General features: G+C 39.2%; 4 protein-coding genes across 5 annotated transcripts; 1 reads left to right on the top strand and 3 right to left on the bottom strand.

The window, feature by feature from the left end:
* Positions 1–111: 111 nt before the first annotated feature.
* Pex14 (peroxisomal biogenesis factor 14) lies at positions 112–2049 on the bottom strand. Its single transcript, XM_018538482.1, has 4 exons — positions 1860–2049; positions 1341–1658; positions 941–1176; positions 112–407 (listed from the first exon to the last, which is right to left on the bottom strand). The coding sequence occupies exons 1-4, from the start codon at positions 1908–1910 to the stop codon at positions 239–241; spliced, it is 774 nt and encodes a 257-aa protein (XP_018393984.1). The 5' UTR covers positions 1911–2049; the 3' UTR covers positions 112–238.
* Positions 2050–5012: 2963 nt separating this feature from the next.
* On the bottom strand, positions 5013–8889 carry LOC108772761 (uncharacterized). The gene is made up of 4 exons (XM_018538370.1): positions 8686–8889; positions 6543–8581; positions 5351–5634; positions 5013–5182 (listed from the first exon to the last, which is right to left on the bottom strand). The coding sequence occupies exons 1-4, from the start codon at positions 8758–8760 to the stop codon at positions 5013–5015; spliced, it is 2568 nt and encodes an 855-aa protein (XP_018393872.1). The 5' UTR covers positions 8761–8889.
* A 305-nt stretch (positions 8890–9194) lies between these two features.
* Positions 9195–11879, top strand: DCP1 (decapping mRNA 1). Of its 2 annotated transcripts, none has more exons than XM_018538375.1 (4): positions 9195–9656; positions 10130–10589; positions 10673–11113; positions 11217–11879. In XM_018538375.1, the coding sequence occupies exons 1-4, from the start codon at positions 9448–9450 to the stop codon at positions 11454–11456; spliced, it is 1350 nt and encodes a 449-aa protein (XP_018393877.1). In that variant the 5' UTR covers positions 9195–9447; the 3' UTR covers positions 11457–11879. The 2 variants fall into 2 exon arrangements, with proteins under 2 accessions (XP_018393877.1, XP_018393876.1); XM_018538374.1 differs by having other exon boundaries at positions 10673–11122.
* Positions 11880–12660: 781 nt separating this feature from the next.
* LOC108772843 (BMP and activin membrane-bound inhibitor homolog) lies at positions 12661–26397 on the bottom strand. Its single transcript, XM_018538480.1, has 3 exons — positions 25908–26397; positions 13747–14019; positions 12661–13439 (listed from the first exon to the last, which is right to left on the bottom strand). Exons 1-3 carry the CDS (start codon positions 26047–26049, stop codon positions 13183–13185), a joined length of 672 nt encoding a protein of 223 aa, XP_018393982.1. The 5' UTR covers positions 26050–26397; the 3' UTR covers positions 12661–13182.
* Positions 26398–27334: the final 937 nt, after the last annotated feature.

Below are 27334 nucleotides of genomic sequence, written 5' to 3'. Positions count from 1 at the left end.
AGAAATACAAATCAACGCTACTAGTATAAGTACAAGATGCTAAAAATGGATTCAGATCTTACATTAGTCTTTTTCTTTTCCAACATCCTGTATAAAAATATCAAACGTCTCTGTAATATATCATGTAGCATTGAAATTATAATCCTTTTGCTTCAATATTATGCTGAATATATTACGTGTATCGAAGACTATCATTATGGAAGTATAATTCTCTCTGATGAACTCAAAACTTCTAAACTTATTCCTTAGGTGGATCTTCTCGAATCATTTCCAAAGAACTATCCGAATTGTTAGTACTGCTTCCACTTCCAGCATCGTCTTCTCGTTCAGTTGCTTTTTCTTGGCTTACATTTGATGCACTCAACTGCCACGGTGGTATAGATGCAGGGGCAGTAGGAAATTGTTTTCTATTTTAAGATAAAATTGAAAATTAATAATAAATATAATTATAGACAACAATGCATACCAATTTTCTGTTACAGTTAACGCTTTCTTGTGCATTAAATTCATAATATAAAAAGATAGATATACATAGTCTAATCGGAGAGATGTTTGCAATAAAAGATTACTTTAAAAGTGCAGAGGGTCAAAAATAGAAATAAGATGAAGAAAAAAGCACAAATTTATATTTTAAAATTATATTTTGTAAAATGAACTGTTGTTTAAAAGAAAGTTACCAGAACATCCAGGTATCAATTTCTTAAGCAATTTCAAATAAAATTACATGTACGAGAGAGAGTGTGAGGTTGTGATGTCTGATCTCTTGTAAAAATAATGATCTTAAGATAAGCAAATATCATATATACAAGAATAAAATGATAAATAATGTCTAAATGAAATAATCTCATTGTGTGGCAATAAATTGCTATTACTGACAATCTATATGCATTGCTTATTATATATTCTTTATATAAAAAGAAAGAGGAAAGTATGTATATACCTTGATAAAAGTAATGCTTTTAGACTAGATAAATCATGTTTAAGTTCTTGCACCAATTGTGGGATAGTTGGGTCCAGTGCTTGATGCTCAGTCAATTTTTGCACTTCACCTTCTACCTTCAAGATAGAATCTTTCACTTCTTTCATGGAATTTTGGACAGTTTTATCTAATTCGGTTACTGTATCTTCTATGCACTTTTTCTTTTTCCGACCAAATAGAAAAGGTTCTATAAATTTCTGTAAAATTAGAAATTTTGTTATATTATATATATATATATATAATTTTTATTTTATATAATAAGATTGAATTATCGTAAAAATTTAAAACCATTATGCTAGAATTTTTTCAATGTTTTACATAAAAGGAAATCTTTTAATTTTCTCTAAATTATAAAAAATACCTTATAAAACCAATATACACAGTATACTGTGACACCAATTAATGCAGTCGCATTAAAGAATTCTTTAATTTTCGACAAAAGTGTTGGTTGGTGAACATTTATTTGATGATACGGATGAATAGGTGGTATTTGTATAGCAGTATGTGGATTCTGATTCTGAAGAGCATTGCGATCAGTTATATTGTCAACAGATGCTAATTTGAAAGCTGTTTTAATCTCTTCATTCGTGAGGCCTTTCCTTTTAAGAAATTCCTGCTTTTGGGTTAATGGACTCGATGATACTTTAGGATTTTGTAGAAACTGTACTGCCGTTTTCACCTTTAGAAATTTAAATATTTTACAAGTTTTATAATAAATGATGGATTTATACATAATGTGCATGCATGTCTCATTAAGTGTCTCTTCTAATAAATAGTAGATACATGCATAATCTATCAGTGAGATTTACAAAATAATTAAATATGGATTATCCTACAATTTTTTAATTTACATAACCCAATATGATTAACGATAATTTACCAAATTCTCCCGTAACGAAAGGATATTGTTGTTTGTATCTTGATCAGTCATTCTGACTAGCCTTTGACCGTTTAACTTTCTTACTTGGTATAATCAAAACGACATTAACATGCACATTGCAAAGTCCTATTGCAAACTGCAAAGTGCAAATCACATTTTCTCGATAAAACAATTAAAGTACACGCGTGAAATGTATATCATGAATCCCGCTTGCGTAAGAAGGCTCGCTGGAAACGTGGAAACCGAAGAAGCGCTACCTAGATTCACTTTGTTTCTCGATTCCTTGTAGAAATCTATAATTATCTATCGATATAATTTTTATATATGATGTTTTACATATATTATTTTATATATTCATATATATACATACATTCATACAAAAAATTTTCACTTTTTACGTAATGCCCCCTAGGAGCGTATTCAGATTCCCATCCAGTCCAGGTGCTCCCTGGATATCATCCTTATTTAACGTTCAGTTATCAACAAGGATAGAGTGATATTTGGATGGTACTCGAGTGGGAATCTGGACATAGTTCAGAATATTGATCATGAAACTTTTTCCTTAGGATGAAAAGTAAAAAGTGAAAAATTTTTCCATTAACTTCAATGATAAAAATTTTCACTTTTCACTTTCCATTCTACGGAAAAAGTTTCATGATCGATATACCCAGGGGGTATTATATGTATACATATGTATATATCGAAACCTAGTGTAAGGGCGACTTTCACCAAACTCCGGTTAACTTAGCCCGGATCCTCATATGGCCAACAGCGCTTTGACACCAAACGCTGATTGGTGAAAAACCGGTGGCGAGGGTAAAATTTACCCCCATAACCCGTGTTTCACCAATCAGCGTCCGGTGTCAAAGCGCTGTTGTCTGTATGAGGATCCGGGCTTAGGGTTGGATTATACTGACCGTAATACTTTTAAATACTTTTTAAATATGGTATGCTGATTGACAAAGCGGCTAACCTGCTTACCGAGCAAAATGAACATAATTGGTTATTACTTATAGATCCAACCAATCATATTCGATCACTCGGCAAGCGTACCTAGCCGCTTTGTCGTCTTGAACTCGCCCATTGGGTGCATCTTGAAGCACGACCGCTCACTGAACGCTCAGTGAGCTTTTGTACTTGTTTGGTTTATATTTTTAGATCTAATGGAATATGCCAGTCAGATAAAAAACTCACTGAAAGCTCAGTGAGCGACCGTGCTTCTGGATACACTCATCAGGGCCGGAAACTCCTAGTTTCAGCGACTCTACAAATCGTGTCCGATCTTCGAGGAATTAAAATACAATATAGCTGCTGCTCGCATGATAAATGATTTTAACTGATGTTTATTTTTATTTTTTTTTACTACTTACACAAATTATAAAAAAGTAATTAAGAAAAAAATATTAAGCTGCATTAAGCCCGATCTACAATTGCGTAAACGTAGTTGTAAGTGGTTGTAGTTATAAGAATTGACCAATGACAGTCGAATATTCTCCTCGTATTCAACTGTGATTAGTCAATTCTTACAACTACAACTACGTTTACGCAATTGTAAATCGGGCTTTAGTATTGTTACAAATTATTTATTATATTATACTTGTTTATACATTTATTGTGTAGATGTGTAATATTGTATGTGTGTGTGTATGTGCGTGTAGTATATTTATGATAAATGCTATAATTATATTATATGATTCCTGTGTTTCTTCTAGATAAAGCATCTGCAAAAGAACATAATTATTTTAATAAATAATGTATTTTGTTTTTATATTTGCAGGTGAATATTATTCTTTATCTTCTTACCCTTTTTAATCTTTTTTTATTATTTAGATTTCTGTTTTTCTTTCATTTTTCGAATTATGGACTTTAAACGTTTTTGATCTTTTTGTATTTTAATTAATTTGTAATAAAATATTTGGGATTGTCAATTTAATGTTCTTCGTTGTGTTATTCCCAAAAGATTAGGTCTTCTTCTTGCAGATGAAAAGCATTGATTATTTTCAGTTAATTGTTTCTCCATCTCCATTTGCTTTTGAGATAAAATTTTTATTTTTTTATCTTGTTGGTGATACAGAAATTCCATGTTCTCTTGCCTTTGCAAGATTTCTTCTTGCCCTTGTAATAATTTTTCTTCAGTATTTTTTTGCTTTTACGATAATTTTTCTATTGCATGTTGTTCAAGTACTTCTTGCTGCTCATGCAATTGCGTATACACTTCTTGCCCATGATCTTCTGTGCATTCTATTTGTATACATGGAACAGCAGTGTTTATTAATCTTCGATATTTTGGACTGCACGAATAATCCTTGTCATGAAAGTGTTTGTGACAAACTCTTAACTGTTTTATACTTTCATCGGTAACATTCAGATTTAAAATATCTAGCCATTGCTTGCGACGTTCTTTATTTGTTGGAATCCCATGTGACGGAATTATCTTACCCGATTTACATCCTTTAATGCAACAGGATCTCCCCATTTCTTCACGATTACTTATTTGCGTAATGTGCGTTTTAACTGTTTTAAGCAGTGATACAGTTTAGGCAAAATCAGCTGGAATCAGCCATATTGAGCCATATTGCATTTTCATTCCTTGAAGGACGGACACGATTTGTAGAGGCGCTGATGCCTGGTTTATGCTTCGGTCTTAAGGACTTAATCCTAAAATTCAGCCAATAGAGTTCAAATTTCGGTTAGAACTGACAGCTTTATTGGTTGAATTTTAGGATCTTGGGATTAAGACCTGAAGCATAAACCAGGCATGAAACACTGTCGCGCGAGAACTATAGCCAATAAGAATTGCACTTTTCTCCTAGAACAATCGTTGCCATTGGTTATCGCTACTTAACGACACCGACAGTTGTCGGTAAGCGTGTACAGAATAGGCCCCCTGACACTCATTTGCTGGATTCACACTTACTACGTTTACACGGTTCGATTTACGCCGTGAGAAGAAAAAAATCCAGACCTTTATTTTATGATTCGAGTCTATACTAAGTGGGATTTCAGTTTTGGATAAAAAGTGTTCGAGTCCCTGCTAAATTATGTTTCAGTTTCTCAGTTTTTATTAAGATTTTTTTTAATATGCCGCGTGTACGAAAAAAATTGTTTATATTAATTTTTTTGTAATATGTATATGTATATAACTTTTAGAATTTATAATAATTTTGGTTGTCGCTTTAAAGCTGAAAGATCTAATATTCTACTAGGACAAGTAGTTCCAGATGTTTGTACAAAAGGAAATCGGCGTAGAGCAGGATTATTATTTGTAGCCGCTGGTTTAAAATCACATTTAGATGAAACTTTGTCACATGCTTGATCAGTATCTGGAAAATAAATAAATATAAATTAATATTACCTGGGCATCGCTGATAATAATAGCGCGCGAGACAAACTTATAGCAAATAATTTGATTATTTTTACACACAAACTTTGTTGTAGAATTATATTTAAGTTACTATTTCACATATCTTGTTTCATCACTCAATACTTACTTTCTGCTATATTATTCTTTCCCGGGAGAAGTTGATATCTTTCTAAATAACGCATTGTGGCTAACGACATATTTGTCCCTTGTACATTGCTGAGCATAAGATGTTTCAATGAAGATGATTCTTGTTTATGCCATGCTATGTCTGTCAGTTGTTCGTCACTTAAATACTTTAATGCTAGCGCCTTCATATGCATACTTGTATTTGTTTCGTTTACAGCACTAGTAGCATGCGTTACATTTGCTTGATGATTCAAACGAGGATAAAAAGACGAATCAAAGTCTAACCTTGAAAAAAATCAATTATGAGTCTTTAATATCATTATCATCATCGTCATTATTATATACAACAATGGAGCCAGTGAGTAATAAAAAAAAAAAACAATAACAGTTATAAATCTTTTTCATACATCATAAAGTAACAATAATGTCCTATATATACATAGATATAGAACTTATTGTAAAGTAGTTCACTCTGTATTTATATTAGGCATTATTTTCATCTTGCTGGCAACTTGCAAAATTATTTATTAAATTTGCAAAACTATTTGCAAATGTACATACATAGTATATAAAATCATACGCAATTATATAGAAGTACCCAAAATTCGTTACGGCATGTCTTCATCGGTTTTCATTGATTTAATCCGATGAGAACAAGCCGTAACTGTCTAAGCTGAATCACGGGTGCTTCTATATAATTGCGTGCGAATTTATATACTACGTATGTACATTTTTTATTGAACGCCGAAATTTTTTTAGACTTGAAACGCAACACTAATTAACTATCGCAATAATATCACGAGGGAAGGTTTCGATTGCCTATATGCACGATTACACACATTGCTCGATGATTGGCCAATTTAAAAATAATATAACCTTATTGGTAAAGCAGTGAAAAGTTACTAGTCACCGACCAATGTGAGTGCAATCGAAAATATAGGCAAACGAGATCTTCCTCTTGATAATGTTGAATGACCTATTAAAATCTGTATATAATTAATTTTTTTTTCATTGCGTAAAATATTACCTCGGCCGGGAGTCAAACCCGGATGCTTTTAGACTACTAAGGCTTCATTGATTTAAAATTATTTATATTTTAAATGTTACTTTAAAGTAATTCTCAGATTTATATATAAATGCACAAGTTTAATTATCTATATATCTAAATAAAAATTAATGTAGAGATTACATACGTCTTGTTACCATTGGACTCTCCTTGGTCATTACTTTCAGTTAGACTGATTCCAAGTCTCCGAAGTTGTTCCAAAGTGGCTGCTTTAACAGTATTCAATGCAGTTCTAGTTTCTCTATCATTTTCTTGTTCAACATTATATGCTGTTTTAGCTTGATCCAAATGTTGATCGCTCGTAACATCTGAATTTTGTAAAATTTCATTAACTTGTCCCAAAACATTGTTGTAAAAAGTCCAACCTATTTTTGAAGTATGCCTTAACTTGTCACTCTCATCGTCACTCATATACTCCTGCATCTCAACATGAATACTTGGTTCTGGAGTTGGTGGAGGTCTTTCAAGTATTTTAAGATCGCCTCCACTTAGAATCATGCTATCATCACCTACATCTTTAATTTGTCTGACATTAGCACTGCGTGCATAATCTTTATTTCTATGATTGTGATAGTGATCTGTTGCTGGTAAATGAACGTTATTCAAAGAATGTTGATTAATATTTGTCTTATAGGTACATTTTTTCCCATCTATCGCAATGTAATCATTTGTTTGCTCGACAAGCGCTTCACTGCAAACTGCACTTCCGATAGGACTGCAACCTACGTTCATGGATGTATTGGATGTTTTCTTTGCATTTGACATTTGTCCATGTACATTGCTATCTTTCTCTATATACCTTTCTCCTTTGTAAGTTTCCTCTTGATTTAAATCAGTAGAAAGATGTTGATGCATTTTCAAAGATTCTTTTATGGAAGAATTTGCGTTGAAATTACTACTTTGCTGTTGACTAGAGGACAGATAACTTTCAGAATCTTCGACTATGTTCTCCAATTGTGCTGGTCCATTCTTACATGTAAATGTATTCTTATTCTTATATCTATTAACAGGGTCTGTTGTATCATGTATACTTCCAGTATTTATCCTATTAATATTGTTATCATCTCTATGAGCTTCCTTTTTCTCACATACTTCAGAATCTAGTGAAAAAGGATTATTTTGTACAGTAAACTCAAAACTCGTCATGACACCGATCGAAACCTTTTGCTCCATAAAAGCCTTTTTTGATTGTTGTTCTAACAACACTGTTTCTAATTTATTATTTTCACTAAAGTTTTCTAGATCTTGCTTTTCTATAACAGGTATATTCTGCGAGGCTATGTTCTTCTTCATACTTTGACTTTGAGACTGTATGAGAGAAGAAGCAAGAGTTGGATCGTAACAATTTATTGGATATCTAAATACTTGATTTGCAAGAGATTGTGAACACAAGCATGTCGATTTGTTTCTGAAATTGTCTTCCTGCATTCTCATTAATCTATCTATCTGGAGTTGTAAATTTTTTATCTGTTGATTTTGACTATTTACAAGCTGCAATAAAGTTTTTACTGTTTCATTATTGTCTATATTGTAACTTGAGTAGTTAGGTACATGAAATTGTTGACATCCAGCATGTGGAATCTGAAAACATTCTGGCTTTTTTAATGTATCTGGAATAGTATTGTTAGATGTTCTCGCAGTACGATCAGGTGTATTCAACGTTGCTCTATGTAAAGGATCAGAAAATGAAACTCTCTTGTCTGAAGGTAATAAATCAGCATGATTTTCGAGATAGGAATCTCCTGTGTCAGAACATGCAAATTTCACACTTTTCCCGTACATTCTTTCGTTTTTACTAGCATTTTGCAATGTCTCTTGCTTATCATTAATTTTTGTTTGCTCTTGTCGCTTTTGTATAGAAACATTTTGTAAATTTGATGGTACAGCATAATCATAGCTACAAGCATTTTTGTATAATGGTGGAACATGTGTCATACCTATAGAATTGGTCTCTTTAGAATAATTATTTTCCTTCCATGTGGCGTAAGAGCCAGAATTGTGTGAAACTGGCGATGCAGAGTTGCTAACTTTCACAGTATTGTCAGAAATTTGTCTGGGTCTCACTGATATCGCTGATAACGAATCAGTACGCCTATCCTTTGGATTTTTTACTGTTTGTTTTTCAAAGATTAAAGATACTTCTGGAACAGTCGGCACTACAAAGCACTGTAAATTGTCTAAATTATTTCTCTAATATATTTATTATATTTATCATGTGTAAAAAAAATTACATAAACAAGATAACAATAAAATTTGAAGAAGCAACGTACATCGTGTTTGGTTATAGGTTTCGGTACAACTCTTGGCTCAAATTCCTCTTCACCATCATACAGCTGATAATGCATATTTAAAAAGTTAAATATTATTGCAACGTTTATTTCAACGATATTATTGTCGGAATGTTTATACAAATTACGCGTCTTCTACGATACAATAATAACATGACGGAAACGATAATTTGTAATTTGTATAAAGTATACGTTTTTCATTACAAGCTAAAGCCTGATCCACAATTACGTAATGGCTCCACACCTGGACGCGGAAACGCTTGCCGCGCGGCAAAATGTGACGCGGCGGTAGCCAATAAGCTTACAGCTCCTAATGAACATGTTCATTGGCTACCAGACGAATGCGAGGAGAATAATCGACTACGATTCGTCCATTTCTTATGGCTTAAGGCTTAAAGCACCTATTGAAAATCCGGACTAATCGTGTTGTTGCGAAATGCTGCAAGCGACTGCTATCTAGTATCTCATGACGACAGTCCAGAAACGGCAGAAACTAGTATGGCGTTTATTGTGAGAGCAGCTGCTTGGATTATTTGAAAATACGTCTCTCTCTTTCTCTCTCTCTCTCTCTCTCTCTTTCTCTCTTTTTCCCTCTTTGTGTCATTGTTGATTAGCCGATGGAGAAAAAATAGAGAAAACATTGCGCTAACGCTAAGCTGTTCGTAATTGTGGAATTTCACGTATCGGCACATTTAAATCATCATCATTAACATCATCATCATAGTCGTAACCAACATTGTAAGCATGACGGATCGGATCGAGCTAAGAATGAACGTGGCCGCTTTGAAACGAGTTGACCCCTACGTCAAGGATATTTTGGAGACTGCGACCCACGTCGCTCTGTATACATTTAAAGCGGATGAAAATGAATGGGAAAAGACCGACATCGAAGGTGCTCTGTTTCTGTACTCGAGGAATGGCGAGCCATACAACAGTATTCTCATAATGAACAGGTAGTATATATCAAGATGTCCTACATTTATTAACTAAAAAATATAACGTGTAACAGTTTATTATATTTTGCATCGCCAGTGGTTTACTCCAGAGATTTATGGCTGGTATTCATCGGTTCTTATTTCAAGACTGTCTTAAGACGCTAATGTGGTCCTCTGGTTGCTATTCGTAGTTGATTCTTATACTTGAGGTTGGCTTAAGTAGTCTTAAAATGTCATAAACCAATCAGAGAGCTGTATTAGCATCTTAAGACATTATTTAACACTATTTTAAAATAAGAACCAATTATACTGGCCTTTGATTAGTTTGTGATACCGGAACTTAAGTTTGTTTTGAGTATAAGAACTGACTATGAATACCACAATTTTTAAATGATTTTTATCCAAGTTCAGTATCTTTTGCACCTCTATCTTATATTTTATATTAATAATGCTAAAAATGTTATTAAAAAATATGTACACATTTGTTACAGATTGAATACAAACAATCTAGTAGAACCAGTTGCTCCAGGTTTAGATTTACAACTGCAGGAACCGTTTCTGCTCTATAGAAATTCTAGGTGCAACATTTATGGTATTTGGTTTTATGAAAAAGAAGAATGCGTACGCATCGCAAACATGTTGAATAAACTTCTCAAAGAATGTGAAGAAAATCGCAAAACCACTAACAAACCGCTACTAAAAGCTAAAAAGACCTCTGGCCCTAATATAAACAACGTGGATATATTTAGCATGCTTAGCAAGGCACAAGAGGATTTTAACACCAGCAGAGGTAGTGGTGGAGGTGGTGAAGGCGATAGCGGTAACACAATAATAGGATCAAAGTCTCCATTAGTTACATCCATAACCGACAATATTTCTGGACCTCTAACTGCTCCGTTAGGACCTGACGTTACTTCGCAAAGTGTAATGGATTTCTTTGCTAAAGCCAAGGTTAGTATTTTATCTCTTTGCTGCTGTATTTGATGTATATTATTATTTCTCTATCTCTTATATCATTTACTTGTGTCGACCAGGTGAATACTGGACATTTCAAAGCAGGCGATCAACCTACTCCGGGAAGCACAGTTGTAGTCGAAAGTAAACCTTTACTCGCGCGTTTAATGTCTCATCCGGCAGCGCATACTTTAGAACATATTGAGAAACAACAAAGATCTGTGACGCCACAACCATCTCATCAGTCACAACCAACAACGATTCCATCCATGAACAAGTCTAAAAAACGAAATAAAGCGACTTTGCAACAAGAGTCGATAATATCTACATCAGCGCCGATTTCTCAAGATTTGCCGTTATCTGTTACTCAAAACGTTAATGATTCAAATGTGTCGAGTGGATTCCTCAGGATACAGTCACCAACCAACGTAACGTCTTCTGCTGTAAGAAATCATCAAGTTTCGAACATTATTAATTCCAACAATGCCAACCCACTTGCGTCATTATTCGCTCATGCTTCCGTAAGTACGGTAAGAAAATTAAACAAAATTTTATTTTTTATTTTTATTAAGTATATGTATGTATTCAAAAATCATTATTTTTTTTCTCTGTATTCTAATTTAGTCGTCAGATGATATTATCCCGACGTCGTCTAAATTGTCAGGAAGAGGTTCGGCACCAGCATTAATACCACCTGTTATGTTTGCCGCTCCTAGTCCACCTGAATCTATAAACCGACCGTTAGAGCCACTAACGAGGAATCAACTTTTACAAGCATTCAATTATTTGTTGAAAAGCGATCCGGATTTTATCAACAAACTTCATGAGGCCTATGTCAAATCGTTTGGAGAGATACTTTCTTAAACTCACATTATTGTTATATTAATTGCAAAGACCCATTGTGTGGGTTATGACTGAACAAAAAAGGAACATCACTAAGCTAAATCTCAATATTCCTACATTAAGTGTACATACATAGATGATATGTAATGCTCGACATTCAATTGAAAAAATAAGCACCGTTTTTCTTAAAGAAAAGGAAAATTTTTTTCGGACCGAGGATTAGAAAACAAATATGGAATAGAATATACAATATAATACCTTGAACAGTATTTTTATAAAGGCGCTTTCTTTTGAAACAAAGTAAAAAGGACGAACGAGCAGGGGCTCATGTAACGAAGTAACGAAGTATGGTACGAATGAGAAATTGCATCTTAAAGAAGTGAACTTATTGTGAATGGTATAATCCTATACATATACACATACACACACATATGTATGTATGTATATATGTATGTATGTATGTATGTGTGTATGTATGTATAATGGAATTGAATGGTTTTTAAACTGTGATGCCAAAACATTTATATTATACGCGCGTTTTATGATTCAAATTTCACTGCAGCACGAAATCGTTTTTTTGAGCTGAGTAAATCATATGAAAACTAATTTTATAGAGTAATGACGTATCCTTCCTATATACCGGATACCAATGTGGTATGTGTATATTATCGATGAAAAGCAACAAATAAATACAGACAAGATACAATGAAAAGACACTTAAAATATACTCTTTACTTTTTTTCATTCCTTACAAGTAACATGTATAAAATAAAGTTTAGGTAGGCCTGTACGTATTTATATATTTAGTCATTATTATATCGTACTATCACAATACAGTGTTTATATGAAATACACTTAAATATTATGTAAAGGAAAAAACAATTTACAAATTGGCTGTGACTGAATAAGTCGCAATGGCTTGAATGAAAAATTTTATGATTCGGTTACACAAATTTACTTTCTATTGAATTTTCTTATAGATTATTACGAAATATATAATCTTTCTTCACTTTTTATTGGCGTATATTATTCGTGAATTAAAATTACGTACTAATATTTTTAGGGAACAAAGAGTTCAATGGTTGTAACGTTAAAAGACGTTTTCACATCATTGTACTCGATAATATCATTAAATTTAATGTATCTTTCAAGATGATAAAAAATACATATTCTATATTTACAATCCTAAAGTGACACAAAAACGTATCATGTACTTTGTGTCATCGTAACGTCATGTTTAAAGGATCGAAAAATCTTGATCCCATTCTCACTCTTTGATCTCGCGATATCGACATGCGTGTCGTGTCGACGGTTCGAGGAAATGCAACGAGTAATACATTATCATTATGAGATATAATTTACAGTAGTTGCTTTCTTCGTAGAATTCACAGCCAAGTGGAGCCTTCGACGGCCCGCTAGCTTTCTAAACAGCCGTTTATGGCTGGATTTGGTATATGACTCTGTAGAATCTCGCAAACTTGCGTACAAGCTATATTTCACGTGTGCATATTGTAAGAAATCAACGAAGTTGAGACGAAGTTAAATTCGAATAAGAAATTTTATCCGGTCTATGTACTTAATCATTCGCAGTTAACATACTCGATATATATTTCGCTATGCAATTGTATGTGTATGGTACAACTTCGGTTTTGCGAGTCATATATCAAAACTAGCACAGCCACAGCTATATTAATTAAACTATTACTTCGAACACCCCTCTTATTAGGAAACTTTGTCATGAAATTTCTTAAACCAGAGGCACTTTTGGTGATCCAAGTAAGGGTGGCCCGTTATTAGATGTTCGATGAGGCACGAATTTATTCACGTTTTGCGCCGGCATAGGCTGGAGCCATCTGACTGCTAGGCTGGCGATCATTAGCAGAACGAGGAATCCACAGATAGCCACGATGATCGTCGCGGTCGGGAACCATCCGTCAATCGCCTGATTTCCGCGACTGTTTGGATGTAATGGAGCCAAGTACGGTCGTTGATCATCGATCAATACTACAATGATATTATCAATAAGTAATAAATTAAATTAATCGACGTTTAATGAACACGAATAGATTTTTCGAAAGTATAAATTTTTCGAAAAAATAAATTTTTCGAAAGAGATTTTTATGAAAAAAAGAGATATTTGTGTAAAAAGAGAAATTTAATTCGGTTTTGTGAAAAATTGTGTGAAGGAGCATTCTATAAATACCTAACCACCGATAAACATCAGATGTATGTATACATATTACGATAGTAACAAGTGGAAAATGTAACAGGATGCGAAATAAAAAAGAAAGAAAAGGCACGTTCGTCGAACCTCGTAGAGTCTTGTTGAGTCTATTTCTCATCGCGGGGATGTCCACATGATTGCAGAGATCTTGATCGCAGCAGAGAAATCCTGTGGGGCACTGACGATTTTTCAAATTTTCATCGAGGCAACCGCTGTGAGCAGTATGCTCCGCTCTTGGAAGTGACGGGTTTGCGTTCGATGGTAATTTTGTAAAGCAACCCCTACCGCGGCACATGTATCCCTGAGGTACGCATTCTGGTTGATTGCAATAGCATCTTACTTCTCCTGCATTGGAGGAATCTGCAACCAAAAACATCGATCCTATATAATCGTAAATGGTTTTAAAATTAAACAGTCGAATTTTGAATCTTTGAGGATACGTCGCAATTAATTTTGTTAATTGCGTTAAAGACAAGAATATATCGAGAGAGAATTTTGCATCGGAACGCGGCATAAATATGCGTAACAAGGGTGGCCTCCCCGACGATTCCGACGCGACTGTGCGTTAATGAGGACCATACGAAATAAACGAAGAGAAAAAGAGAGGAGTGTTGCGGGGAGGGAGGGGGGGATGGGCGGGAGGGGAAAAGAGAGAGAGAGACGAGGCACGTTTATTACGATATTGCGAAGCCATCTTTATCCACGAGCATGCTCGGCTTCGTTTGCCCGTGGCTTGCCCCAACCCCCGATCTTGTCGAGCTCCCCTTGCGACCTCGTCTTTCTCCACCGGTTTCTTGCTAATAAGCCCGCAGCGATGCCCTGTCTGTCTCCGTTTCTCTTTCGCCCGCTCCTTCTTTGCGAGCGAGCCTTGCGAACTGCCGGCCTCTCTCTCTCTCTCTCTCTCTCTCTTTCTCTCCGTTCGCGGTCGGGGTCCAGCTCATCGAGGACTAAAAAACGCTAAAACAGCCGAGTCACAAAAGAAAGATTAAAGTGGAGAGGATATATAGAGGGAGGGAGATGCATGCGGCGCTGCTCCGTTGGGCGCGCGTGTATCTCTTTTCTCTCTCTTTCTCTCTTTCTCTCTATTTCTCGACGCATTCTGTTGATCAAATATCACAAAGAGAGAAAGAATAGTAGAGCCCCTTGACAATTTCATCCATTGTAACGATTAGGCACGCATGTCGCAAATTGGGAAATTACTCATGGTCTGAAAAGTCAAGTAAGGATGTTAAATTTCTGTACGTCGAGTAGTCGAAACTATTTCTATATCTAGTAATTAAGATTTCTTGTTCGCTTCGTTCGTTTTTATCAAGTTTTATCAAAATAAAAAACAACGGTACGGAATATTTCTCTTTCGATTTCACATTTTAAAGTTGAGAAAAATGTCGAATTTTCGTTGTTAAACTCAATCACTTTGGTAAAATTCTTTCTACATGATATATGTGTTTGTATATTTAGGTATATCGAATACTTGAAATACAAATGTATTTGTTAAAACGTGCGATTGAATCGAAATAAAGAACGGTAGCCTCCCAAAAGAAAAATTCAAAGAGACCGTCGAAGGGCACACAGTCCCATATGCGCGTTTAAAATAAAAAGGAAAAAGGGAGGGAAGCAGCGGGAGGTCGAGAAGCCCGACTGAAGAGAGATACGACCGACAAGCCCCTGAGGCCGGGGAAGAGGCGAAGAGCCATCCGAAAACAAACAGACTGCATCGCGGAGTCGTTCGTTATGCGTCTACGGTATATTAATTATTCCCCGGCCCGGTCCAGCCCGGCATATCGCGGCCGACTTATCCTCTTTCCCTTCGGCCCTGCATTTCTTTTTTCGTTCCTTCGATATTAGAGTGTATATTCCGTATTGGATTCTACCGGCGAGACCGACGATTATGAATATCGGACATTTCATCAATTTTTTTCGATCGCAGTTACGACGTTCCAATTTAATTTCGACGAATGAAGTACATTATACACGCTGATTTTAGCGCTACTTGATTAACAAAAAGAAATTGGCTTTATTCCAGAAATACATTTTTCCCCATTAATTGTCTCTCATATAATTACTCGTGAGTATAATTGCTGTGAGATGGCGAGATGATATGACCATCTCTCGAAAAATATCGACGAGTACTCGATAATACTATATCGTGTTGAAATCTAACGAAAGATAGAGATCGTTCGAAAGATAAAATCATAAAAATCGCGATATTCGAGAGTGAGACTCCGAGAGGACTCTTTCACACGAGAAGAAACACAACTACAGGCTTGATTTTTGAAACGAGCGTCGTTTGTATATATACATGTATATAGTACAATTAGGAGAGTGATGACCCAATATGTACGCGACATGTATAGGATGTACATATATCATGAAGCGTATATCAGTGTCGGGTAGCGCCGACCAGTGTCCGCTATGCCGCGCAACGATCAAGCTAACGAGCCTCTTCAAATATACCTAAGTAACAGAACATTGCGCAACGTTACCTTGCATAAGAACACTGCAAATTCTCTCTATTGAACCAAATGCATTAGCAAACGCGCTTTTCTAATTAGCGCTACCGAGCGCGGTCCGCGTAACGGTAATTAGCGTGAGAGCGCGAACAAATCGCGTCTTTGTTTCGCAAGAATAACGAAAGAATTGCCGAGTTAAATGCTGTAGCGTATTTTCAAGTTATTTCATCACGACTAAAAAGACGGATTATCGTAGACATTCGTGTATTCGCAATGAATCGAATCGTAAGCAGTATGTGTGTAAACATATATATTATTATAAAGACTCAACAAATGAAATAAATCAGTAGAAATATTAAAGCTGCGATTATCGAAGAATAAATAGAGATCGAATGATTCTGATAAAATAGTATATACGGCAGCGAGACACCTGTTCGATAGTTACGAGCGGAAGAGCTGGGTACAAACTCGCGGAGTTATGCGAAAAGAAAAAGGGGCGGCCAGTTCATCATCGTGGAAAGGTTTGCGAAAGACGAAAGGAGTGGCTGAAAGTCGAAAGAGCACTGATGATGAAGAGGCCGAAGAGGACCGGTCTGTTCGTCTGCGAGAAGAAGCTCGCCCAGCGATTCGTGAGAAACTCTCGTCGAGAGTGACGCGCGCCTTCGAATCTCGATGGCACTCGCTCCCTAGAATATCGTATGATTCACTCGATAATTTCATCGAGGTTTTGGAAAAATCTCAGGATATATGAATTTTTCGCAACGCCGAATTATATTTGGAAGGAACCGAGTCCCTTGGTCGACGACCCTAAAAAGGCCTGTGACCGAGTTTCTTTCATCATTATACCTGAAGCAAGATGAAACAAGTATATCGTCAGCTTAGAGCTAAAAGACTCGCATAATCCCACGTAAAAGGAATGCTTTTGTCGTCTACCACAAATAACACATATACATATATAAACAAATACCTGCACGAAGATTATTTCGAGAGTAATCGCCTAAATGCGTCCGTTTGAAAGAGAAACGACTTAAAAATAGTTTCGCTATGCGATGAACGAATCTTCCTTCAGGGCAAGGGACGAGGGGCGTGGGACACGATCCTGCCCGCTCGGCTAATTTTCGTTTCACAAAGGTACAGTATCGAAGGTGGTATTTGCGTTGGGACTTGTAACTATCGAGCCGGGCTCTATTCAATCATTATGAGGAAGGGAGCTGCGGACTCGAGACGATTCGGGAAGCGGGTGAACGCCGTCGAGCGGTGGGGTGGCAATTAGCAAGAACAATGGAGTGCCGGGGTCCTTGTTCTGGGAAGTAGGCGGAGGGCCTCACTCCGGGGGCCCTGCCATTCCGTTGGACAGGGGAGGGGGGGGGAGCCAGGTACGTGTATCTAAGGTCCCGAATATACGGTCTCGGCGCAAGTATATACACGATCCCGGGCGTTTCGGCGCTAGAAGACAGGCTCTTGATGCTCCCCCGAGTCTCGGCAACCCGGTGATTAGCCCTACTTAACTCGGATATGCGGACGCGACGCGAGAGCGGCCCTATCGGCAAGTAAAAGGCATCCTCATCAATTATATGCAATTGCCAAATTGCTCCAAATTACACGCGTTGCTTCTCCGAGAAACCCGCGGGGCCCTTTATGATAATTTTCATGTTTTTTGCGGAGGCAACCTGCGAACCATCTTTGATTATCGCTCGCCGAAACCGTCCGTCATTATATAGCTCCAGATTCCAGTTAATTAAACCTTAAATCTCAACTCGCGTCGCGTCGCGACTCGACGAATGTCGACGATAGTTTCCATATCTCGATTCCATATCAGGACGATGGATTCGCGTCCACGAAATACCTTTATCATCTACCGAGTTCATCGATTACCGCGGAAGCAAGTGACCTGAGTGAAAAAAAAATCATCAGTGATACGCGTAAAGAGTAGTAGATTGACAATTATTCTCCCGTCACATCAATCAATCGTATTTCATGGTCAACGTCTTATCGTGATGAGATAATATTACAAATTTTTCTCGTTTTCTTCGTCTATAATTGTCATCGCGTGCGACGCGCGGAAGCAGCGCGTCGACAAAAACGTATACGAGCTATAAAATGTCCTGCCTCTTTTAACGGAATAACGTCCCTTTGAATCTTTGTTCCCGTACATTTGCGTGTACAATTAGCGTGAGAATCAATGACACCCGACTCGCTTGTCAAGACCAGCTGGCGATGCCAAAACCATTGGGTCTATAAGTGGCGTGAAACGAATGGTCAGCTGATGCACGCCAAGCGACGTTTCCGTTCTCTCATAATTCTTTTTATCCCGACACTGAAAACGACAAGCGGGGTACAGACAGTTTTAATGATCTTCCTTTTAACGGTTTGTTTCGCGAAGCGAAACGTTGGTAAACGATCAGACAAAGCGGTAACCCTAACCCCGGAGAGTCACCGGAGCGTTCAATGATTTATCGCGAGAACAAACGCGCGTAAGCCCGCAATGTGAAAAGGAAGTGCGAGTCAACCGAGACAGGTTGTCAGTCGGTCCCCCGTCTTATTGTAAACTGGGGAAAGGAGCGACAACATTGCAGCAGAGAGAACAATCGCCGACTTCGGAGCAGAGTACCTATAATATATCGCGGTTATACATTCTCTCAAGTATTGGGGTTCCTATAATAGAACCTTACTATAGGAACTCTATACTATAGATACAGTTCTTATAGTTCTTTCTATAGGAGCTCTAGGAAGTATATATATCGTCTAGACTCCTCCTCGGGCGTGTAGGAGTGGTAATGACAAAAGCTATATACGAATATAAAAGCCTACGTCGGTAATGGCATTGTAAAAGTTGGCAAAGTTGCCTCGTCTCGTCTCGTCTCGTCTCGTGTCTCGTCCGCGTGCGGGCGGTCTCGGCGACAGCAGGTAGGTAGGTAGGTAGGTAGATATGGTATAGGTATAGGTGGTATGCGAGGAGCCGCGCGTGCCCCGAGCTTCGGAAGTGCACGCAAACGGACACCAAACAGTATCACGTTCCCGATTCGGTCACGCTCCATCGAACGCTATCAATGAAACCAGAGAGCTATCTTCCCCGCTACGTATAACGCGCATCGTTTGTATTTTACGTTACACGTGCAAACGTTACATGTACCCGCAGATCATCTTTCGCGCCACGCGACATAATTTCCTTGTAATTTCACAAATTGCGCGCCAAGCAAGAAAGTGTCGATGAGATCTCGTTAACGAGTCTCTTTGAAGTCCTCCATTATTTCGTCATTAGCGCGGCAAAAGCAGAAAGTTAGTATATGTATATGAATAAATTGCAGGTTGAACTGTGCATGCAGCTCGTAAACGCGCGTTTTCTTGGAACCGTTGACATCGATTCCTAGATATCGCGCGATGCATTTATTTATAGGTATGGAACGTATTGCATCGATACGAAATATTCGTATACGAGAAGAACGCGTGAGAGACGCGCGTCGCGTTGCCCGCGAATATGCTGAACGCACGGGGAGGCAGGGTCTTTTATTAAATTAACACGTATATATATTTACGCCGAGTATAATTAATCTTCAACATTCCTACAAAATATTCCGGGATGGACTACCGTGGTTCGTTATCGTTTCTCCGAAGAGGAACCCGCGCGCGCGATTACTTTCGCTCGCCTCGAGCGATGCAAACACGTCATCGGTGCGCAAAAAGTGCTGCGAAGAGGGAAGCTCGGAATCGCGTTAATTGATCCAGAACGGTCGCGCCGTTATTGGCTAGCTATATCGCCACTCTCGCGGTAGCACGTGATTCGATGTATACGGTACACGCACATGTATACGAGAAAAAAGATATCTCGTTCGACACGAGTGATGGCAAATAATGTGTGAATTCCGTGAAAATGCAAATGAATATATATATATATCTATACAATGAAAGCGCAAATACTGGCCTTATTTGAGCTCGTCGACGTAACGATAAATTTTCGCGAATTTTCTATTTGCGAACGGCGCGAAATAAAGAGGTCTATTTGCATTCCCCAAGTCACACAAGGCTCGCCGAAATCTTGAGATTTTCTGGGAAAGTTGCGTTACGATTGAGAATAACCCGCGCCGACGGGATCAAACGATGATCGTCATTCCCGTCAATTTGGACGTCCTGCGCCGATCGCGGGATATATAAGTAATCTCTCGTCGCAGTCTCATCGCGCGTCGCGAGTTCGTTGATCGCCCCCGAGCGTCGAGTTAATCGCCAAGCGAATTTCGATTCGACGCATCTCGATTCTTGAGCTGCATGCGCATGCCGTACGGCGTGCCTGCGCGCGCGACGCGTCGCGCCGCGGCGTCGCGCTGCGCCGCATACGAACCGCGCTATTAACATAACGCGCGCGTCTATTCCGAATGCCACGGATATGCGCGCGCGCGCGGTGATTGATAGCAATGAAAAGCAAACTCGGGTGTAGTTATGATGCGCGCGATTCTGACGGCGTCCCGTCGCGCATTTTTGACAAGTTTTCTATCGCGGAATGCGCTTCGGGCGCCAAACGCCGGACGAAGAAGAGACTATGAGAGCCGCAGACGGCCGAGGTCGAGACACGACATCAATTCGACCATCCTCTTTACGACGAATTAAATTTTGTTCGATCGACAATTGAAGATAGCTGCGCTGCGCGTAGATATACGGCGTCGTCCCGTGAAATTCCGAGTTTAATGAAACGGAATACACGTTTTCTGAGGAGTTTTATTAATAGCGCGATCGCGCGTATAGGTAACGCGTGATCGTTTACATGATCGTATACGTGATCGTATGCGGCGCCACGCCGCGGGAAGTGCGCGTGTATAATTTTTACATAATAAAAGCGAAAGACCGCAGAGCGTTGCCATGAATGTTAAATTGGGATAAGTTATGTACTTGCGCGATGCTACACATACAAACATGTATCTGATAATAGACAAGTTCGTGCTCTTTACTACATTTTTGCCAAATCCTCGTGCAAAGAGTAAGTGAGAAACAAGAATATAATTCTCAGACAATCCTAAGTTTGTCAAATTAATTTATGAGATCGAGTTCTTTCGTCGCAACCGCATGCATGTAGCAATTAGTCGAATTAGTCGAATAGTCCGTAAGGCTCTATGAATCCAATTGATTTGAAACAATACTGTTGCAAGAATGAACGAGATCGCATGAATTAGCATGTCGAAAGATCTGTCGTATTCGCTTTACAAAGACAAAGCCGCGGCGAAGCGATCAAATGTATAAATTTTTGTTATCTTTAAACGATCATCGAAACTATATATACTTTCTCTCTTTCAGAAAAGATCCTGAAACAACGAGATAAAAAATATTCTCGATGTACTTAATTTTATCATCGTAACTCTTTATGTAATACAAAAATAATAAAACAATATTGAGATAAAAATCCAATAATTCCGATTCTTATACATCTCTCCAATTAAATGAGATCAACTTCTTCTTTTGAGACAAGAGTATAAAAAATACATATAAATTTAAATTAATATATTCTTATTTTGAATAAATCTTGATGTTACAATGCACGATGCTATAATATTTCACACAAAACCGATGTCTAAGATTATTTTATTTTATAGATTTATAAAGTAATTCCGTTGAAGAAGAATATTAAAATATTCCTTTGTAACGATAAATATAATTGTCCCTACATCGACCCTACTTTATGTAGAACGAAGAGTACATAAATAGCGTTAAATCTCCGAAAATCTTTTCGATGGTAGAAGGAAATTTTCAATGAACGATAGCATTGACGCATCGTCGTGTCTCTTGATGTCGAATAAGAAACACTCCACACGGAAAACTTGCATCAGCGGCCATCGAACGAGTCGTTAACTTTATGTACAGTTTACGCGTCGAGTTGTTTTTGCTCAATCTGGATGCGGTTCGCAATGGCGAGGCGAAAGCGCCTGTATTACTTCACGCGGTGACTTTTAGTCAGTCAGCATACGCTTTTACGTCCGTCATATAATTCCACCGTCTTAATTAACAGTAGGCCATTTAATTAATGGTAGGAATGTACAATTCCAACGTCGATCGGCTCGGCTGTAATATACGTATATACAAAACATGCGCGCAAACCGGTCTCTCTCTCTCTGCCTGAAGATAGATGTGCGCGTGTTTCGTTTTGCGAAAAGAGCAAGTTGCTTGTTCGGCCTGCAGTGCATTTTGCACATGTCATATACGTCATGGTAAAAAGATCGGAATATACATATAAGACAAGTATACGTCAACTATCGCCCGTCGCGTTATATATACATTTTTCACACGCGTTGTGCGTGCATGTGATGGCGTTTGGGACGTTACTTTACGGGGCAGCGATAACGTCACTTCTGTAACGCCACGCTATTTGCAAAATGTAGACGCGATAAAGAAGCGTTTGAGATCGCAAAAGTATCGCGGCAGCCGGGCAGCGTGCAGAAACTCGTAAAACCTGCGTTTCACGCACGCATAACGCGCGTCACACTTTTTAACACACACACACACACACATAGCGCCGTATAATTTAGGCGCGGGAAAGATCGTCGACTCGTATATCGATATATTAACGAGAAATTAAACAGAGTTTAAAAAAGCAACGCGCCGGAGATCTCTTCTCGCATCCTTGAGCGAATTCCGCGAAGGCAGGGTAAACCGCGTCGTTAACGAATCCGGGCATATAGCGATCGCTTCGTGGGACACCGCATATGCGAACACGCGACTATACGCCAAGTATTTATGTATGGGACGTACATAGCCAAAGAGGTACAAACTCGTCACGCACGCATGCACATCCGTGTGGCCGACAGGCGCCACCGAGCCGAGGCTGTGTGCGTGCGTGCGTGCGTGCGTGCGTGCGTGCGTGCGTGCGCCAGCTGTAGTCTCCGCACCGCAGCAGCGCGCCACACACGGATACTTACGAGGAGAGTATGTGCGGGCGGGTGTGCGTGTGAGTGATCAGCCAGGCGTATGCGTGCACAACGCTCCGCTTTCGTCGTTGGCGTCGATGAGCTCGCATTTTTCGTCGTGTCGCGCCACTCGCCACTCGAAAGACAACGGCAGCGGCGGCGAGCCGGCGACGGCGACGACGTAATGATGAGTAACGGTGCAGATCGAAACTGTATATATACGATTTGAACGAAATTTTCGACCAATCGTCTACAAAAGATACAATGTCATCGACGAACTCGGGTCCCCCTTTGCGCGTTTATCTTTCTCAACGTAACGTGCAATTACAGTATATATCTATATATACTTCGATTTGAATTGCAATCGGTATAATTAATGCAGAACGTATAATTAGTAGGACTCTCTTTCTCTCGATATCGTGAAACTACCATTTCGCTCCCGCGGTCTGAAATCTGTGACGGAAAATAAGAGACAGATATCGCCTGTTGTCGGAATTTCGAGACATTCATCATTATTATCTCCGAGCTCACGACTTTGTTTAATGAATTAAAAAAAAAAAAAGAAGATAACAGAGAATGTGTGTGTGTGCGTTATTTTTCAATCTTTTGCGATTTTTTTCGAGCGACCGTGGCTCACAATCAGGATGTTCTCCAGCGGGAGATTCAGCCATTTACATCCTCGTTGTTTGCCAACGTTAAACAAAGATGAAACGATCGTTGGGTATTACATCTTATTCGAAAATGGATCGGTCTCTTGCGTGCATTACGGAATCTACAAGGCTCGATCACAATTTGACTTAGGTATATATTATAGTTATAGTTAAGCCACAAAATTGACACTTTATAAGATAATGCCGTTATACTGTCGTTATATGCGGATAATTGAACGAACGATTCGTCGATTTGGATTACCGATCTCGCGGTATCGAGAATTGCAGTTTTGATCGAAGATGCGATCAAAAAGCTATAACTATAACCGGCAAATGAAATATAGTTACGTAGAATCGACGATCGTCTAATTGTGAGTTTATATTATAATTAAACGGAACGCATTCCTTTTTTCTTGAGAAAAGATTTTCTTTACTAAACGGGGTCGGTGAAATTTCGATGTTAAATCTCAGAAAAAATAAAACGATCGCGTCCGTGAGCCAGGTTCAAGTTCTCTCGTACAGGACTTTAGGATTATCCAGAAAGAAACTAAGAATACGACACGCGGACGTGATGCAACAACGTGCACGCTACGCGTGCAACAAGCGTGTCGGTATTTATCATGCATATAGGTATAACGAGCTACGTACTCCACTATCCGCGCGCCTAGCTGGCGCCCGTCATGAGTTTTATCGTCTTTCTAGTCTCACTATCGTGCGAACGACGAAAATTTTTCAATCATTAGCTCGCATCCCGTGCCTCGTTTCTTCCACACAGGTGCGCACTCGCGCGTGAATATTCGCGAGAGAGAGAGAGAGAGAGAGAGAGAGAGAGAGAGAGAGAGGACGAAGTCGCACGTAAATAAATTATGTGGAAAATGACGTTAATCACGCGTTATTAAATTACCCATACGATCGCTCAATTACACCCAAAGAAAACGTACGCATATGCGCGCGCGTTGACAATTATTACATTAAATGCGGTTCTTTGTAAAAAAAAAATGCAGAAGACACGCGGGAGGGAGTAGAAGAGGAGCCCGATGTTACATAGCAGGGCGCCTTTCTCGCGCGGATGTAAATCTAACGATCGATGAATCATTTGAACGTAGCGCCGCGTCGAACGTTCGCCCCGCGCTCCTCGCTCGCTCGCGCTCTCGATTCGAGTAAACGATTTTATATTGCTCTCTCGCGTCGGGCATTCCACGAACGACCGACCCCTTTCGAGATAGTTTACGCTGTCGCGTAATAGCCTTTGTTTGTTTGCAACTAAATTGTTTCTCGACAAATCCTTTGGCGCCTTTGGGTATTTTTGGGCGGCATACATCGCGCTTACGCGAGCGATTCGACTTTTTGAAACCTCGCGTTCCGTCGAATTTACGAAGAAACGGCTTCGACGAGAGTCAATGAAACAATATAATTACGCGCAGATGTGTCCTTATGAATATTTATATGCGCGCGCATCTTTTAACGGGTTTTTCTTTTTATCTTAAAACAAATTTGTTCGTCGCGCAATTACGAAGCTCAATTAATATTTCGCGCGATCGATCGTGAGCTGTCGAATTGCGAAAGGTTCCGTTATACTCTTGGTTTAAAACCTTTATCACGAGATTATATCGCAGATGTGAATAATTGAATGAATTATTGCGACAGCGCCACTGTTCTTTCTTACTAAATTCACGAGAATTAGTAAAACAAGCATGCCGAGCACGTGCACGCGCCGTGTTTCCTGCGATCATTCGCACGCAAGTACATGGCGCTTTTATCCTAGCAACGTAATGGATGTATTAAAACGCTATTATTTATCCGTATTAAATAATGAGAAAGGAGACCGACGCATCTCCCTCGAAAGTGACAGACCGAGTAATCGTTGAAGAATTCATCGTGTCAAAATATCTCTCTCCCTACCTCTGTCTCTCGCTTTGTAACGTTTCTTCTTTACCGTGTTGATTTAATTTGTTTTTAGATCTCTACTCTAGAAAATAAGTTACGCGTACGAGACGAAAAAGCGGCACGCAATTTATTTAGAATGGTGAAAAAATCGCACAATGAGGAGTAAATAAGTTATACATAACTTGCGTTTGTACGTACATAGATTTTAAAAGTACAGCATTCATTTAGAATCAAACTATACGCATTGAAGATTGGGATTGAAGATTGAAATTTGACCAATGAGAGAATGAAGGACTTTTAGCTTCTATTATTCCAATTGGCCAAATCTCAATTTTTAACGGCGTAGCCAGATTTTCCGGCTTTAGAATGTTTACCTTTGTCGGTAGATTGCGCGTCTTTGTCGGCGAGCATCTCGTAATCCTCTGCGTCTGAATTCGTGGGCGCACCGCTGGTGACAACGACGACGAGACTTGTCGTCACCATCGCGATAATAGTCAGCACGTCGCGTTGTAGCATCCCGAACGCGATCAATTCGGTATTAAATTGAATGCCGATCACGGCGATCACGAGTCAGTCAGTCGGCCACGTGGAGAGTCTCTGAAGCGCGGATCGTTGCTGTGACCCGGCGGCGTGTTCGTCGTCAGGACGGTGGATTTCGAAAAATCGGGCATGTGTTTTCCCCCCGGGATTTTAGAGCGTCGAAATGATCATCGTTGACTGTGTTTACGAACGACGGATCCGATTACCGCGATAATCGCGCATCACAGAGGAGCACGGAAACGGAGTTCGGCGGAAGAAGCGGCCGGTGTGTGAGAGGCGCACGGAAACGGAGCGTCGACGCGCGACAAGCTACTCGGACGATATCCAGCGGCCGACTGACTCACCTCTACTGATTGCTCGCAGAGCAGACCTCGCAACAGTCCCGGCGCTCGGCCCGACCCGACGTCGCGTCGCGCCGCGTCGGCGCGGTGACCGGCCACCACGGAGCCACGCTCGGCGCGCACCCGGCTGCACCCGCCGGCACCCGAACGATCCGAGAGTGCTCGCTTCAAATGGGTTTTAGAGAAAAGCCACGCTCGTTATATTACTCCGACTTACATGGTTTACACACGGAGATGCAGCAGCCGCACTCGGCCAATTATTTCTCTAGACTCTCGAGAACGAGACTGCAACTTTCCAGACAGCTGTTTACGCTGCGTGCCGAAAACGCAAAAGAACGTCTCGAGCGCCCAGTTTCATAATTCACTCTTAACCGGGGTTTAACTTTTGTCTCGATCCTTTTATGCCCATTTCCACCAATGGCAGATTAATTTTAATCTCGGTTCAATTCGCTTTTCATCTTTTTCTAATTCTAAAAATTATTAGAATTAAAAGATTAACAGTAAGTTGAACCGAGATTAAAGTTAATCTGCATTGGTGGAAACAGAGGCATTAATTCTATAAAATTAGAAAAAAAAAAAAATGAGAAATGAGCTAATAACCGTGAAAATTGTAAAGCTGGACCTTAAGGTCCTACCGTTCACAGAATTCGCAGAGTATTCCGGGCGCTCGCCTTTGGAACCGAATGGACTTCGAAAACTTTCAGGAGCGGAAATATTAGTCACACGTGTACTATATTTCATATAACGTGTCGAGAGACCTCGGGTTGGCATCGAAATTCAATGATTCTTCCAAGTCGAACAGCGTACGTGGCACGCTACTTACTGCATTAACGATGTATCCGAGCGCGGTACACACACACACACACACACACAGGCACATGGCCGTGCCGCGCAAGTATAGCGCGAACGAGCGCGGAATA

This window comes from Cyphomyrmex costatus, unplaced genomic scaffold, assembly GCF_001594065.2.
Source record: "Cyphomyrmex costatus isolate MS0001 unplaced genomic scaffold, Ccosl1.0 scaffold193, whole genome shotgun sequence".
Classification (NCBI taxonomy): Eukaryota; Metazoa; Arthropoda; class Insecta; order Hymenoptera; family Formicidae; genus Cyphomyrmex; species Cyphomyrmex costatus.
The sequence above is the reverse complement of the archived record's forward strand: the minus strand, read 5'-3'. Positions and strand labels throughout refer to the sequence as shown.